Raw genomic sequence first — 18,341 nt, 5'->3', positions numbered from 1 at the left:
TATAAATATGCAATAATAAAAGTGAGACAGAGTTCAGAAAACCCCCAGGCATTGAGGACATTAACATACTTATAAGAAGCAAGTTTGAGTGGCTCTAGCCTAGTAAGTTTAAGAATCTACATGAAATAAATGATTTTCTGGGAATATATAAGTTTCCAAGACAGATTCAAGAAAAAGCTGAAAATTAAACAGTTCAATAATTATGGGGGGGGAAATGAGAAAATTGCCAACGCTTCCTCCTCAAAATAGAACTCGGATACTTTTACTGGTGAATTCTATAAAACTTCAAGATATAAAAATCTTTATAATACTGAAACAATCACAGAGAAAGGAAGGGAAAAAATGCACCAAATTCATTTTCATGAAGCCATTGATTAAAAAAAAGCCTGAAAGGCTAGCACAAAATTTAAATTACAATTACTATGGCTTCTGATACAATATTATGAAATGAAATACTGACAAAAAGGTAATGACTACTTAAGGAGGGAAAGAATAACTCATAATCAGAAAATCATTAATAACTCAAAATATTATTTGGTCAAAAGATATATAAGCATTTAGATATGAACAGCTGTAAAGGCATGCCTATAAATTCTCTATTATTTAACTGTTCAAGAAATAAAATAAACTCTTTATAAATGTACTCTAAATATAGCACTTATAGTGACACTGAAAAGTAGCCTCATTTATACAAAAAAGGCACAATAGAAAGTGGTGCTGGGCAGCAAGCCTGGGTTTTAGATGCACGTCTCTAGTCAGACCACCTGCCTTCTTGCCACCTCCACTGGGACACTATCAGGCTTCTCAAACTTCACCTGTCCAACACCAAACTCGAGACTCCCGTTTCAAGCCTGCTCCTCTCCCATTTTCCGAGTCTTAGGACATGGGAAACTACGAGCCTCCCATTGCTCGGCCCCAAATCCTCGCCCTCCTTTCTCTCCCATCCCGCATCCAATCCATCAGCAAATCCTCTTGGCTCTCCCTTTGAAATGTAACCAAAATCTCCACTTCACCCCAGCTCCCTGCTACTACCTCAGTCCAAACCGCGGTCACCGCCAGCCTCCCAGGAGAGCGCGCTGCTTCCCCCTTGCCCTCCGCAGGCTGGGTTCCACGCAGCAAGCGCAGCAGCCCCTCCCTTTTCTATTTAAAGTGTGAGTCAAATCATCTTAGTCCTTCGCTCAAAACCTCCCAAAGACTTCCTTCTCACTCATAATAAGGTCCCTAGTCCCTACCATGCCACCAAAGCCTCACGCACTTTGGGCCGCCCCCAACTCCACCCCATTATAAAATGTAATCTCATCTCCCCCCTGCTCTTGCTAACTCCACTCTAGGCACTTGATCCCCAGCGCCAGGTTTCTGAACAACACAGTCCACTCCTCACGGCCTTTGTGTTTGCTGTTCCCTGTCTGGAATAATCTCCTGGCACATGTCTACTTGGCTCACTCCCTTTCTGCACGCCTCTTCCACTTATCCCCTTGCCAGACAGGCCTTCCTTCTGAAAATAGCACCCCTGGCTCTTCACGTCGCACCCGGCTTTCTCCCGCCACCTGACAGTTAGTACTGGCTGGTCTCTCCCAACCGGAACACGAACATGTGCCCCACTAGAACAGGAAGGACGCAGGGCTTTGCTCCCTGCCCTATTCCTAATGCCTGGAATGCATTTAGCGCAAGAGGGGGGGGTCCGTTAGTGTTTGCTGAGTGAGTGGTCTTTATTCTGCTATAATTAATTAGTTTAATTAGAAACTGATTCTCAGTTTCTTCATCTGTAAAACTGAGGAGGTAAGATTAAATGATAGAATGATTTTGGCAGTAAAATTATAAAATGTTTGTGACTTAAAAGAGTTCTATTTATCATATAAAGACCTAAAGACGTGAGATGACTTTAGAAGCCAAAATTATTGGAGTTTGCTACTTACTTTAAGGGTAACAGCTGCTGCCTTGATGATAAAATCGTTTACTGACACTTTAATGTCATCTGAAAGAAAAACAAGACTATTAAAATTAATGTTCGTAATAAACGTTAACACTGACCGCTACGATTTCAAACTTGTAAATTAGGGACTGACAACACTGACAAACGGTGATAAAAGCACTACAGGGTTTGTTCATTTGCTTGTTCAATAAGGTCCCACTGATGAGAACAACTTGCAGATATGAGGTCCTGGACAAACAGTATTAACCATGAATATGAAAGCTTACTCCTAGGCATGGATTATAATTCTTTTAAACTGCTCAGATATCACACACAAGAACCTGAAGGATATATTATAACCTCAATCAGAAAGAAAAGAGTCAACTCTTATGTCTCTAAAGAGACAAATGGTCTCTCTGTGATGTATATAAACAGGAAGCTTACAAGATGATTCATTTTTCTTACCCTTTCCAAATGTCCTTATTCTGTGTATGCTTTATAACATACTGATTATATTAGAACCATGGTACACGTAGTCACTTTAAAAAAACAAATATATATCTGGGGAAGATTCAAAATATTTTTTACTAATGGGGAGAATGACAAAAGTTTTAGACCACAACATTAAATAAGATCTGCTGTTTAACTTAGCAAATCAGGATAGAGCAAATGCCAAAGATGAGGCAATGCTGGTGTAGGTCCTAGTGTAATAAGTAAAATGAGGTTTTCTGTCTAGTTTTATGGTGAATCCATTTAATTTCCTTCCAGTACATGTGATGATTTCAAGATAAAACTGAGGTCCTCTCTCTCCCCATACAGCTGCTATAACTAAAGCATTTTATTTATACTTTTGCTTTTCCCAGTAGGTATGAAAATGTTGGAAAATGTAAATTACACTTGATTCTTTATTGAAAAAGCTTCCAGAAGACAACTTTCAGATCAAGATCTAGTCATTGGTATGTGGCAGGAGTCAGGGAATATTGTGTGAACAAGAGCTCATTCCAAAGGCATGCTGAAGATTTCAGAAAAAGATTAGATGAATTACCATAAAAATAAACACTGCCAAACTGTCATGGTTACTGTCAGCTGCTCGCTTAATTCACAGCTCTTCTAATTCAGATTTCCAGAAACACACAAATTTTTTGTTTCTTTAAAATCCCTTTAGGAATAGAAAAAAAAAATGGATTTCCAATGCTTAGACTTTTAATGATAACCCATAATTTGGTCTGCACAATTTCAAATATGTGGACACAATCTTTTATGAACTCATAATTACCTCTCACTGCTTTATGCCAATAAATCAGTAACTTAGACATAAACAAATTCGTTGGAAGACTTAAACTACCAAAGCTCATTCAATAAGGAATATATAATTCTTATCTATTTAAAAAAATGAATTTGAGTTGAAAATCTTCCCATAAAAAAAAACACCCAGAGGTCTAAACAGATTCACTACTAAGTTCTACCAAACAATCAGAAATAAAACCAATTCTACCCAAACTCTTCCTGAAAATAATGGAGGAAAAAAATTTCTAATGCATTCTGTGAGATCTGATAACAAACCCAGAAAAAAAAAATCTCAAAACTACAGGTCAGAATATCTCATGAACACAGGTGTAAAGATTCTTAGCAAAATTTTAGAAAATGGAATCAAGCAATTATGAGAAAATTAAGGATTAAATGAATTTTATTCACTCATTACAAGTAATCACTCATATAAACAAGGTCGATTCAATATTTGGAAATCAACCAATAAAATTCACCATATTAACAGACAGGAAAAGGAAAGATTATCTCAAAAGATGCACAAAAAGCATTTGGCAAAATTCAACATCCATCCAAATGTGAATTTTAGCCTGAAAAAAGAAATCTACAAAATAGTACAGCTAACATTAGAGCCTGTTTTCTCCCAAGATCAAGAACGAGGCAAGAATGTCTGCTTTTACCACTTACATTCGTCATTGTAACAGAAGTCTTCAACAGTGCAATAAGGCAAGAAAATGAAGTAAAAGCCATATAAGTTGGAAAGAAAGAAATGATACATCAGTGTATGCTAAAAATTCTCGTTCAGCAACCTTAGTTTTAATTGATTTTCAGGAGAAGCATTAAAAATTTAATAACCTAAAATGCACTTTGAAGAAGAAATTTAAAAATTAAAACTTGTATCAAGAAGAGTGATATCTAAAACATATTTATAATCTAAAACATTCTTAAACCAGTTTTGGATTTTATAACTTTCTAAAATGCTAAGGACTGCTCTGTTCAGGTATCATACCAAAAAGTATGATTTACTCAATACTATGGAACCAATTTATTTCTTATAGGAAAAGAGAACTAATTCTTTTCTCTAGCACTAAAATATTCCCAGATGATGAAATTGAAATAAAAAGCTACCTAACGAATATTTTATAAATAAAAGATTTCATGATAATAAGTATGTGTATTGCGTTAAGTAAATTCAATTTTACTAACCTTTGAACAGATTTTGTCTAACTTTTAAAACAGCTCCAACGTCACAATCAGCAGTAGCATATGCATGAGGTACAGTACTTTTAGATTCAGTTAACCTCTTGGCAATAACTCTTCGAATATTGCTAGCTGGGATTTCAGTGAATGTACCCTGCAAAGAAATAGAAATCTGTCCGTTAAACCATAAAAAATGAAAGGGGAAAAAAAATAAACTTCGTAACAAGAATGAGGTATCAGTTACTTATATAATAATTAAAGATTAATACAGAAAAAGTACTATTAAAAATTCTTAGTGCCTGGGCTGGTGTGGCTCAGTTGTTTGGAGCATCTTCTTGTACACCAAAAGGTTGGCAGGCTCCATTCCCAGTCAGGGCACATACCCGGGTTGCAGGTTCTATCGCCGGTCAGCGTGTGCGCAGGAGACAACCGATGTTTCTCTCACATCAATGTTTCTCTCTCTCTCTCTCCCTCTCTCTCTCTCAGATTAAGTCTAAGATTAAAAAAAATTTTCTTAGTACAAGACAGAATGTAAGAAACCTAGAAGTTTTAACATTATAGTACAAAACTGTAGAAAAAACTTCAGAGTATATTACTGCAGGAAAAAGTGGAAAAATTCAAGTTTCAGTTGTGAATAGGACTTCTTATGTTACTATGTTTAAGATGATTAAAAAAAATCTAACAAATCATGAATAACTCCTCATGGATGTGTGTGTACATACTTATACAAACACACACACACACCAGAGATACCACCTATTAGCAATTTTTGTTATAAACATTTCCTAATAACATTCAAAACAGCTAATAAATCAACAAATGAACTAAAAGCAATTCTTATAAAAATGGCATAAAGTAGAAAAAGATAATCCAATATACTGGATAATCTATCAAATTATTTCTATTTTGGTTTGTCATTAAAAAAAAAATCACATGAACTAGCCTACAAATTCAAAATACAAAGCATGAATGAGATAATAAAATCTTCCTGTAACTTTATCGTAGCTTTTCTATTCTGTTCCTTGAACTTCGAACAAAAGCATGATGGGCCTTAATTACATCTAATTCCTTCCTTGTGCTTTATGCCATTCTGGGACTGGGTTAAAATCACTTCAGGATATTACAAAGAGGCAGAAAGTACAGCTTATTTCTTTTTTAAACAAATGCTCTCTTATGGAATTAAATATTTTAGGTTAACAGAGTACTTGATCAAATGGAATAAAAGCTCCCACATACCATAAGAATTTGAAAGTAAGGTTTATCTTCCTAATTTTTAAAGAATAACTTAATTTTTAAAGAAATAAGATTTGATTACACATAAACTTTTTATATATGTATTCATAAATCATTAATGTATAGTAAAAAATCTGTTTCCTATGAAACTTGTACTGTTTTCAATTCTTGAAAAAATATCACATTAAAATATATTTCTCCATTAGGAAAAGCAGTATAGGTTTGTCTGTCTATTTTTTATTTAAGTGCTCATTCAATTTTAAATAAACCTGATTATCCTGCATTTCTTCTGATGGAAAGGAAACACTATGAAACCTAGGAAAGACAGGGGCAGAATGGAGCAATCTGAAAACAAAAAAGGACTGTTATTCTGCATATACCTCAGAGGAAAAACACGATCAGCTATAGTCTCTGTTGTTCTTCATTGTGAAACTATCAATTTCCTTCATCAAAAAATAAAACGCGTCCACAAAAGGGAGCTCGTGTGAGTTACCCGAATTATTAGTACCCCACCCGAGAAAAAAGACATGGAAAGCATCATGATTACAGAGCATATATGTGGTACTAAAATCGTGGAACTTGCAGTAAATTTCAATTGAATCATGTCCGATATTCCTTTTGGAAGTTAGAACGGTACAAATAAATTTGGTTGTGATAGGAAATCTGCAAAACAAAGCATTTGGAGTTTTGTCTTTATCACTTTTAGCGGCTACTAAAACAGACTGCTAAAACATATAATAATGGCGCTTATTTTCTCTCCCACTTAAATCTGGAAAAAAAAAAAAAAATCTATTCAGATGACATTACCGCTACATTAGGTTTCCCGGGAGTTGACAGCGGTGGGATCATGGGCCGGGGGTAAGATGGCCTGGCTGGGGCCGGTGTGGGCAAAGGCGCAGTGGGAGTTACTGGAGGCGCTGGGGTCGGTCTGGATTCCGAGATCTTGCCCATCTGTCTCAACTGGACAAGCTTGAGAGCATCCCTGGAGGTAAGAGGGAATCAGATAACCATGATTAGCGACAAGAACTATAATAAAACCTTTAGAAAATGGAGGAGCGACATGGAAGGAAGATACAGAAATATATACGTGTCAGGCTATAACACAAAATGAATTATTGGAGCTAGACAAGTGAATCTTGTCTCTTAGCTGGTATGCTGATTCACATTATTTGTTCTATGGCTACAGTATTTGTACATTTTTAAAAATCAAAAAATTAGAATTTTATTAAAGTACTAGGTGTAGTTATTTTCAAAAAAAGAAATTAGTCTTTTTTCTTGGGGGTGTCATCTGGAAGATGAGTAGTTTATAAATTAAACCACACCCTCATTCTTTATACTTGTAAAATAATTTTCATATGGATTCAGAAATTATGAGGTTTATTGTACCTATGACTTTCATTAGGACATTTGCTAAATCACTGTTTAGTGCAAATTACCTGGTTTATGGCCAGGAAAGCATATCCTTGTTAATTTTGCTCAATGTGGCACATACAACTATAGCAACCTTACATTAGGTTCATATGCCTATCTCACTAATCTTTGTCTTCCCCACTAGAATAAATTTCAACAGAGCAGGGACTGTCTGTTTTAACACACTTTTAAAAGATACAACATTTAAACAAACGAGAAGACCTATCAATGTTCTTGAAAACATCATAAAGATGCCAGTTCTTTCTAAGTTAATCTAAAATGTGACAAAATCCCAATAAAAATACCATGGTTCCCCTGCCAAACCCTGCCAGTGGGGCTACACAAATTGTTTAAAATTCATTTGGAAGAATTAAGAGTGTGGTATTTAAAAAGTATAGACAAAATAGATTAGAAAATCCAAAAAGAGACCCAATGTATCTGGAAGTTACTTTAATCATACAAGTGGATAAAATCCAAACAGATAAGAGTAAAATTGCTTTTAAAAGTATATTTCCATGTTTTAGAAATTTAAATGTGATTGTATGTTTATTTCATACAAACTTAAAACAATACAAAGTTTCACTACCCTGCACTCCAATTTTCTGCATTTATCACCATTCCTAAGGATCTGGCTTAGTTGCCAAATTAGAGCTGTTCTTCAGTAACACTGCAATTATTCAGAAACAGCCCTTGCACAGAATACAATTTTACACAGGCAAAAGCAATTAAAAATACAAAAGAACAGTGTACTTCCTTTTAAATCTTAATACTGAATAAGCTCTTCTTTAAATACTTTCAGAAAAAACTGATGATAAATAATGAAATTGGTTATTATGAAAAGCAAACACATACTCTTTGGTGAAGATTCCCCGAGGGCCAGTGGCTGTGCCCTGGCTAGCATCCAGGGAGTGTTTTTCCAGAATATTACGGGCAGCTGGACTTAGACGCAACCTAAGAAGAAAACATGACGATTAGTGGAATCAATTAACACTCATATTTGATTCAAATACATCTAAATGTCAACAGTTATGCTGATAATTGAAAAGAAGAAAAACATAAAGCTAAAATAGACAAGTTAATCTGCACTAATCTGGTTTCTTTTACTATCAAAAGATTTTCACATAAATTTAACTAGTTACTATTTCAAAATACTCTTTTAAAAAGAATAAATATTCATAAGGAGAAAGCTTCTACTTTTCAAATGGCTCATCACACAGATAAATAGGAACTAACTATAATGTTCCTTCATTTTTTGGTGGTAAAATGTATTTAAAATTTACCACTGTGAACACTGCAGTATATAACTGAGTGGCAGTAAGTGCAACCACATGGTTGTGCAACCATCACCACCACCATCTCCAGAACCTTTTCATGTCTCTAAACAGAAACACCATGCTATTAAACACTAGCTCCGGTTTCCTCCCTCCCCCTAACCCCTGGCAAGCGTCATTCTACCCTCTGTCTTTACCACTTTGACTACCCTAGGTAACACAAGTAAGTGGAAATCATACAGTATCTGTCCTTTTGTGACTGGCTTATTTCACTCAGCATGTCGTCGAGGGTCATGTAGTTGTGTGCGTCAGCACTTCCTTCCTCTTTAAGGCTGAATAACATTCCATTGTATGTACATAGCACATTTTGGCTATAGTAAACAATGCTTTTATGAACATGGGTGTACAAATACCACTTTGAGTCCCTGTTTTCAATTCTTTTGACTATATACCCAGAAGAGAAACTGCTGTAGCATAGGGTAATTCAATTTTTAATTTTTTGAGGAACCGGAACTGCCATCTGTTTTCCCCAGTGAGCAACGGTACCATTTTGCATTCTCACCGACAGAGCCTAAGAGTTCTAATTTCTCTACATCCTTGTCAACACTTGTAATTTTCTAGGTTTTTTTGTTTGTTTCTTTGTTTTTTAATAATAGCCATTCTAATACAGGTGAAGTGATATCTCATGGTAGTTTTGATTTGCAACTCCCTAATATTAGTGATATTGGACGTGTTTTTCATGCGCTTATTGGCCATTTGTATCTTCTTTGGGAGAAATGTATACTTGGGTCCTTTGCCTATTTTAATTAGGTTGCTTGTTTTGTTGTGGTGGAATTGTATCTTTCATGTATCTGCTCAAATGCTTATTCACATGAAAACATTTTTTACATACACTCCAGAAGAGTTAGAGAGGCAAAAACAATTATGTTGACTCTATACACAAGGAGACTGAGGCACACTGAAGGGTCGCATGACTAGTGTCTATCTTCAGTTGAGGCCTTTAAGCATAGAAGCAAACAAATGACTACATGGTCAGACAAAGAAAATTAGTGAAATGGGCTGAGTCCGTAAGTTTGTAACTTAGAAATGAAGAGGAACAAATGTGGCACATGCCGTATTTCAGGCTCTAGTGCTACCAAATCTTCACTGAAACTTCCCATTTTTATGTAAGATTTACAGTAACCAACCAATTCAAAATGTTTTTAAAAAAGAAAACCACTGTGTGAACCAACACCGCAGGTTCGCAGTCAGCTGGTTTTTAACCTACGCTATGGGGCCTCAGACCTACACAAGTCTCTAATGAGGGGTCCTAACCGAAAGCCAGTGTACACACTACCATCTCTGCAAGGGAAGAAGAGCACTGGGCACAAAACGCCCCTGAGGCTACCTTTTCATGGTAGGTAAGAGAAAACAAAGGGGAATTAAGACAACGAAGTCGTAAATACTGTGATAAGGGGAATTTCAAACTCAGTACTTCAAAAACACCGAATTTGTTGACAAAAACTGACAATAGTAAAGTTTAGAAAAAATACTAAAAAATGAAAGGGTCTGCATTTTATTCAAGTTCAGTAGTGGTCTTTAAGACCTTTCCTCTACAAAGAACTCTTTCCTATAAAGTAATTTGGTGCTACAGAGACTATTAAATGAAATTTGTTAGAATTTTCAGAGCCCACCAATGAAAGCTATGTAAAGCTAAAGTAAAACAGTGTTTACTAAGTATCCGTGTTGTTTCAGAACCACTAGATAAAACTGAGCTCTTATCTGTCTCAGACTCAAAAGCAGAATAGCTGGAAAAGGAATGCATACTGAAACGCTAATTTCATTATCAACTATACATTTAAGACTGGTATTCACATTACAGTAATTGCAATCCATTGATGGGACACAACGTGAAGTTTTACACACTGAATCCCAGCTGGAGCCCTAAAGCCTCAGCCAAGCTCAGCGTGGCCACGGACTGACCTGCCCTCCACCGGGCGGGCAAGCAGGGCTTGCCCGTACCTGGAACGCAGCAGGTATTCAACAACTATTTGGTTGTTGAGTGAACAATGATGGTAAAATACTCATCCTAAGTCTGTTTCCTAAGAGAAAAAAGGGAAGGTCAACAACTTCCTACTTAATGTACAAAGATGTTTTAAATATTATAATGGTTAAAATACTCTAAAAGATGCCATAAAATTTTTTTACTTTTTTTTTTTTTTAAAACAAGCTAATAGCAGTTACCCGTTTTATTTTATTTTTTTAATATGTCTTTATTGATTTCAGAGAGAGGAAGGGAGAAGGAGAGAGATCAATGATGAGACTCAATGATCGGCTGCCTCCTGCACGCCCCCCACTGGGGATCGAGCCTGTAACCAGGGCATGTGCCCTGACCAGGAATCAAACTGTGATCTCCTGGATCCTAGGCCGATGCTCAACCACTGGGCCACGCCGGCCAGGCCATATCATCATTTAAATAAACATACTCACTGCAGTTTCCCAGGTGTATGTTCCTTTTTGACAGGCACAGAAGTCGCTGGTTCTGGGGAGGGGCGAGGCACTGATGGTTTTGAAGTGGCCGCCGGAGGGCCTATGTCCTTGGGAATTTCAACATGTTTCCAATCTTCTCCTTCTTCAACTAGCAAACCGATTAGTGAACCTAGCCGTATATTTTTAGATCCTTCTTCAACCTGTATTTTAAAAAGAAAATAACTGCAGAGATGGAAAGGCTCATGACCTCATGAAGTAGTTTTATTCCTTGGTTGGATAATTCTGCATTGGTTAGAAAGATCACTTAATTTGAGCTAAAGTCTGCTTCTAAGACAGCCTGCCACCTCCTCCTCCCACTCACCACCTTCCTTTCCTACCTCCCTCCCACTTATACCTTCCTTTACCACTTTCTCCTTCCCAGTTACGAATGCTATCTCCTGAAATAAAGGAAAAATCTAGAGTCTCCCCTCTTTCTGACAGCCTTTAAATATGTAAAACATATGTAGACCATCTTCCTTCTGATGTCAAACAGCAGAACTCTGAAACAAAAGACTGTGGTTATATACAGAGTCTTTCCCAGAGTTCTATACAAAGGCTTAGGGAATTCCAGGAACTCATAAAAGATTAATTCCTCCAAATAAGTCCTATTTACTTTACTAAAATTAATTTAAAGAAAAATATTTTCAGTAAGCTTAATCTAGAGAAAAGAACATCCCACTGTATAGACAGAATTGGTTAACCACTCTGGCTAATGTTAAGCATAGTTTCCACCTTTCTCTATATATCTACCTACAAACCTGAGAAATAAAGCCTTATGAATTTCTTATAAGTACTTCAGAAACATGGTGGTGTCACAACCAACCAAACATTTTCACAGGTAATGCCAATTAAAAGTATAAGATTGAAGATAAAGCTTAAGATAAATATATTTTAAGTGTTTCAGAAGTATTATTTTTAAAAGATTGATTCTTATTTACTTATTTTTAAAAAGACCCTAGACAACCTTCAGATGACAGTATTTTATAAGTTCAGAAGAAGAAAATGTCATTCCTTTAAAATTTTCTATTATTCCCTTTCAATTACTTCAAATAAGGTTCATTAGAGCTGTAACTTAACAAATAATTGAGTGACAGGCTGCAGGACATTCACTAATATAGTAATTATAAATAAAAGCATAACTCCTAGAATAAGGCTGACATTTCTGAGACACACTAATTTTTGACGCTGATTACTATGTGCACTATTCCTAAAATAATGGGCCTAAGTCCCGGGAATAAGGAGGCTTTCTAATTTACTAATTGCTGATAGAGAAGAAACAGAACAATGTTCTGATAAAGCAAAATATATATAAGAAGTGGGTATTTAAAAGTCAGTAAGGACGTTTAAGGAATTGCAAGCTGTGGAAAAATACGAAAAAACCGAAGAACAATTTTTTTTTAGTTCTCTGTCATATTCTAAACAGTATTACTTTTTTGGGCTGCTCATTTGTCCTTATTACATCGAAAAGATGAGTTAAGATTATTATTAGGTTAACATTTTTTCTTCTAAAAATGTCTATCTGCTTATGGATTGCTAACTCAAAATCACAAAGTAAAATGGCTAATATTCTTAAAAACTTGATAGAAAAGAGCCCTAAGTGATATAAAGACCACTTGATGTTAATTCCTATCAAAACTGAACCAGAAATAGGATCAATATCCTAGTACAAAGAACATCACTCCAATGCAAAGCATACTTTAATAGGAAAGTTGCATTGAAAAAAATATCAATAGATTTCTAAAATCTGAATCAGACACTATATTAGATCTGAAACTGACACCTCATCTGTTTTATTTACAATAAATCATGATTCCCATATATACCCTACCAACTGATACCTTCACAAGTAGGCAATGAACATTTAGTATCATTTCAACTTTTATCATATCTAAGTATCAAATAAAATTTATTTTTAACTACTCATATTTTTCCCATTAAAAAAATGACACCATGAAGTGTATACTACCACACAACTTGAATATACAACAGAAGTTAAAAGATAATAATGTCCATTACAGTTCCATTTAAAGTGCTTAAAATCACTAAATAAAGTTAAGATCATTTCTCTGATTTTGCTTATTCCCTTAGAAAAAGAGATCTTTTAGAGGTGTGCTAATTTCCTGTATACTAGTTTGCTTATGTTGTAGTCACAAATATTTAAAATTGGTGTAGACTTAGTAACAGAAGAGTAATAATGTTCTTTCCAAATAGTTTAGAAACCAAAACAAGTGAGCCTTTGTTACTGCTCCTAGTTAGCACTGTGATGTGCTAGACTCCACTACAGCATTTGGAGTTCCAGGACACTCCAAATACCCAGTTCTTTTCCCAGGCACTTGGCTTATTTGATCAAAATCCTCTCCTACTCTTATGCCATTGAACTCTTCAAATGAATTGCAGGACTTTTATATTTAGTCCTGCTGAAACTGCTGATTAATGCTGAAATATAGGATCTGAATCTGTCTCTCAATGTATTAGCCTTCTCTCCCAGTCTTTTATAGAATTCCTTGGTTTGCACGCTGGCTCTGCTACTTATTAGTTAGGTGACCTTAGTAAAGTTTATCTCACCATGACTGTTTCTTCATCTGTAATGGAAATAATAATAGTGGCTACTCACAGAGGTATGAGGAATAAATGAGTTTGATATAAGACACAAAACAGTGCCAGACATTTACTAACTAGTACATAAATGTAAGAGGTATTATTATTATTATTGTGGTGTTGGTATTTTCCTCCAAGTTACTGATTTTTAAAACAAAAAATATACTCAACATGGATCAAGACTGGTCTACAGAGAAGCGTCCCTTGGTAGAGGTTGGAAATTCATGCCTTAAGGCCCAGCATAAATGAGGCTGGAAGTACTGGAGAGCAAATGGCAATACATGAGACAATAGGTGGTAAGGTCTTTGGCAAACTTTTTCCACAATACTCATACAGAGGCTAAATTCTGTCCCAAGGTATAACCCCTCAGTAAGGGGCCTCTTTACCAGAGACATGTCCATAGGCTGACATACATCACCTGCAAATGTACTCAAAACAGCCACCAAGCTCATCCATGTACCAAAGGATAGGAGATGAAGTCAAGAGACAAAATAACCTCAGCAGTATTTCCCAACAGGGAAACTGTTTGAGGGGGTTCATTTCATTTAAGTGCTGGTCAATACAGTGTTTATAGGGTTTTGATTCTGACATTAAAAAATAATCAGTAAATTAAGCAATTATTTAAATATTTTTCTTTTTAAAAGTAGGATACTTAAGAGCTGCTGAGTACTGAGGAGCATGCACAATGCAATAGTTAGTGGAGGTGAGCTAAGTAATCGGACTGGCCTAGTTGCTTTGAAAATTTAGTAAAGATTTTCCACTAGGGCTTGAACCATTATACAGTTTTCAATTTTTTTATTCTTTAATATGTACTAATTAACTTACATGCACAATGAAGATAATAGGAAACACTGAAGCTGAAAACAAATCAATGACAAGACACGGTCAAACATACAGGGGCGGAAGAACGGTTCACTAAGTCCTTGAATAACAGCTTGTCTGGCATTCAAGGGCCACGCTCTGTTCTAGCACAGTATTAACTCATTCAATTCTCCTACTATCTTATGAGGTTAAGTGCTATTATTACTCCCATTTACAGATGAGGAAACTGAGGCATGACAATGTTAAATGCTCAAGAGCACAAGGCTATCAGGTATTGAGCCAGGATTCAAATGCTGTCTGGCGTGAGAAAGAGCATTCGACGTGATCAGTACCGAATCTGCCAATTGCATTCACATGATCAAAATGAACATCCAGCACCTCAGGATGGTGCTACCGTATTTAACAACAAGCTTAAAAGAGAAGATATAAAGTGGATTATAATTGATTTAGCTTTTAATTCTTAGGGAACACAGACTCATTGACCATTTCAATAGGAAAAACTTAGAACACAGAATATCTTCCACTTAATATTAATTTGCTTTGAATTTTGAGAGGGTATTTTCTCAAATAAAAATATTAGTCCACAGACAAGAATTAACTCTCACAAGTTCAATTTCAACCATAAACTTTCAAACTATAAAGTGCAACATGAAGGCAATTGTGGAAATTTAATAAAAAATAAGGGAGTACCTAAGAAGAAAATAAAACCATACTGAAAAAACTCTTTAGAAAACACCACTGACAGTGTATTAGAGCGAGATGCAGCTAAGAAACTGACTGAAGAAAATCCCTAATAAACTCTCTAAGTATGTCATCCTAATATTGTTTTATTAATTTATCATTTAAAACACCTGACATCCAACTTGCTGAATAATAAATTTAAGCCTATGAACTAATATGTGTGTAATAATTTAAGGTTTCCTGCTCAATAATTTACTGGTGATTGAGAATTTAACTTTCCCATTAACTGAACTAAATTAAAATATAACACAAAATTATCTAAACTGAAAGCAAATATTCTTTAACATTATTAAGAGCTTCTAAACGTTTGTCTGGTCCTAGCTGAAGTGCAATAAATATAATTATTTTATATTTAAAATGAAATCCAGATGCAAACATTTTAAGAGTGAATACAAAGAAAACAATGGCCCTGCCCGGCATGGCTCAGTGGTTGAGCATCGACCTAGGATCCAGGAGATCGGAATTCGATTTCTGGTCAGGGCACATGCCGGGGTTGTGGGCTAGGCAGCCGATCAATGACTCACCATTGATGTTTTTATCTCTCTCTCTCCCCCTCCTTTCCTCTCTCTGAAATCAATAAAGATATGTGTTTTTTTTAAAAAAAAAAGAATAAAATTGAGGAGGAAATGCAAAAACCCCTTAAAGACTGGAAATAAATTCCTGTTGAAGCAAAATACATTATAATTTCTAATCCTTTCAAAAATGTAGGAAAACTTAAAAACTAGAGGGTTTTTTTTTTGTTTTTTTTTTAAATATATCTTTATTGACTTCAGAGAGAGGAAAGGAGAGGGAGAGGGAGAGATAGAAACATCAATGATGAGAGAGCCATTGATCGGCTGCAGCCCGCAACCAGGGCATGTGCCCTGACCGGGAATCGAACCCTGATCGCCTGGATCCTAGGTCGATGCTCAACCGCTGAGCCACGCCCAGCTGGGCAAAACTAGAGTTCTATATCATCTCCTGGATTTAATAAACTCAAATATCCAATTCCTTGATTCTGAAAGTAAAATAACTTTTATATATTCTTATAAAAATCATTTTATTATTTATGCTAACATGAGAATTATTCTACGATGAAAGACAAAGGTGTAACTTGTTTGTGTGCAGTTGGGGAGTTGGGAATGGAGTGGGGTGAAAGACTTAAAAAAAAAACACAAAAAAACACCAGTAATACCACCTCAATTTTTTTCTTCCATTTCCCCCCATAAAATTGCATCCATTGTAACATTAATATACTCCCATTCTTATTACCCAAGAAGCATGTGAAATAATAATAAAGCCATAAAGCCCTAAAATATACATACAATCTTTTCTTTGGCAAGAAAATAGCTATTTGTGCCACTAAAGCTGCTATCAATCATATCCCCCATCGCTTTCCAGAGCATTAGGGGAACAGATGAATAGGCCCTACTGACCTATGGCATTGTTAGCTATTTGAAATGCACTGCTAAGAAGCTAACTGGAAAATGCTATCAATCCTGGAAGACTTTCATATCCAGACAATCTAGGGCCAGGAACACAGATGGGCCAAAAGCATACATGATAAAATGTAGCTGGGTTTATTACATATGGTATTTCAAACAAACTTTTTCTTTTTCAAAATGCTGCATAAATTAGTCAAAGAAACTATTTTTGGTATGAATATTTATATTTTCCAAGCCTATAATCTTAGCTGCTACATTATATATTTACATTTAGTTATAAAGGTAAAGAAATTTTAGCCTTCATATTTCTTCCACGGAAATATTTTCAACAATGTGTTTCACATGGCTATTAATACTATAGATGACAAGTAAAGGAAGTTTACCAAATCAGAATGTAAAAAATAAAATATAAGCAACTAGGGAAAAGGGAAAGAGGATTTTCTAGTAAGAAACACAAATGAAAATTGTGTCAAGATCCACATCTAATTAGAGTATAACATTTCAAAGTGTGACCTTTGGATAGAATATACAAAAGAAAGTGTTAAATCCATGCTCAAAGCAGAGGTGAGCTGGAGGTTCAGAATTAAAAACACATCAAGAGACTACTAATAGATGTGCAGCTTATCTGTACAAATCAAGGTATAGAGGCATGAATAGATATTTACCATCTAGTCACAAACAACCATTACAATTTATTAGACAAACATGCAGAAAGCATGGGATCTAATGGTCACCAAGAGCCAAGTGAATAATTATAATAATGATGGAAATAGCAACATTTATTGTTACTTGGTGGGTGACAGGTCTTGTGATGAGTGCATATGTATTCTCTCATTTAATCCTCATTATTACCCGTGACATAGTTATTATCTCCACTTTATTATGAAGAAAAAGGCGGAGAGAAGTTAAAGAATTTGCCAATCATTAGATCATGAATAACTGGCACTATGTATTAGCTGTATGAGTTAGGCAGCACTGTGAGTCCAGAGCCTACAATCTTAGCTGCTACACCACACTGTCTGTTAAATGTCCTGGAAGTTAAACAAACATGCACCGTCAGTGAATATACCATGTAACCCTAAACAGTCAGGCCTGAAGCATTTTCATTTACTTACTTTTTACAGAAACTCTAATTTTCCATTTTAAAAATAATATGATTATAGAAAATTTAGAAAATATAGGGAAAATGGGGAAGGATCACTTGGTTCCACTCCCCAAAGACACACACTCAACATTTTTATAACATTTTATTCTTTTCTCTACTTATGTTTTTCCTTGTAGTCCTATAAGGTTATAATCACTGTCAATACACAATCTTAAAACCATTTTTCCAAATTTTTTGAATATTTATTAATGCATAATATATTAAAAAAATCACATTCTTTTGGAAAAAAATTTTAATGGCTACATGTTTCGTATTTTCTTCTGTTGTTCAAGTAACCTCTTTTATATTGCTAGACATTTTGTTTGAAGGGCTGTACTAACTTCAGCTTCTAGTAAAACCACTAGAGTATCCAAGATGTAGCTCCGTATTTTAAATTAGTTATAAAGTAGAGATTGCCCAGAGAAGTGCTCTCAAAATGACTGCGACAAGGAGAAAATTCTGAGGTGTCCTAAATTAAATTACAGCAGGCCTGAGGGTGGAAAGAAGAGACAGGAGAGGTTACTGCTGGGCAAAACCAACAAAAGACTGCTTACCTTCTTGAGTGTACACTGAAACTTTGATTTAACTTCCAGGTGGCTATTTCCGGGATTAGAGAACAGCCAAGTAGCCTGCCACCGGTGTCTCCACTTCTTGCTTACGATTGGACTTTCTGGACTGTTGCCCACAACCAATCCAAAGAAACAAATACTTCTCCCTTAGGGACTATGCACTTAGCTCAGCACTAGCTCTTCTTGACCTTCTCCCACCCACTATATGAACAGCCAATGCATATTCTTTCAAAACAACCTACA

At 35.5% G+C, this 18,341-nt stretch overlaps 1 protein-coding gene across 2 annotated transcripts in view; it reads right to left on the bottom strand.

The window, feature by feature from the left end:
* The window catches only part of PDHX (pyruvate dehydrogenase complex component X), a 46,377-nt gene that overhangs the window by 9,034 nt on the left and 19,002 nt on the right, over positions 1–18,341 (bottom strand). For both annotated transcript variants that reach the window (XM_081153693.1, XM_081153692.1), the window contains exons 4-8: positions 10,762–10,961; positions 7,874–7,972; positions 6,419–6,593; positions 4,385–4,532; positions 1,917–1,975 (exon numbers count right to left, since the gene is read on the bottom strand). In XM_081153693.1, the coding sequence (XP_081009819.1) occupies positions 1,917–1,975; positions 4,385–4,532; positions 6,419–6,593; positions 7,874–7,972; positions 10,762–10,961 (681 nt within the window). The remainder of the gene's footprint in view (positions 1–1,916; positions 1,976–4,384; positions 4,533–6,418; positions 6,594–7,873; positions 7,973–10,761; positions 10,962–18,341) is intronic.

Source organism: Miniopterus schreibersii (assembly GCF_964146895.1).
Source record: "Miniopterus schreibersii genome assembly, chromosome: 12".
NCBI lineage: Eukaryota > Metazoa > Chordata > Mammalia > Chiroptera > Miniopteridae > Miniopterus > Miniopterus schreibersii.
The sequence above is the reverse complement of the archived record's forward strand: the minus strand, read 5'-3'. Positions and strand labels throughout refer to the sequence as shown.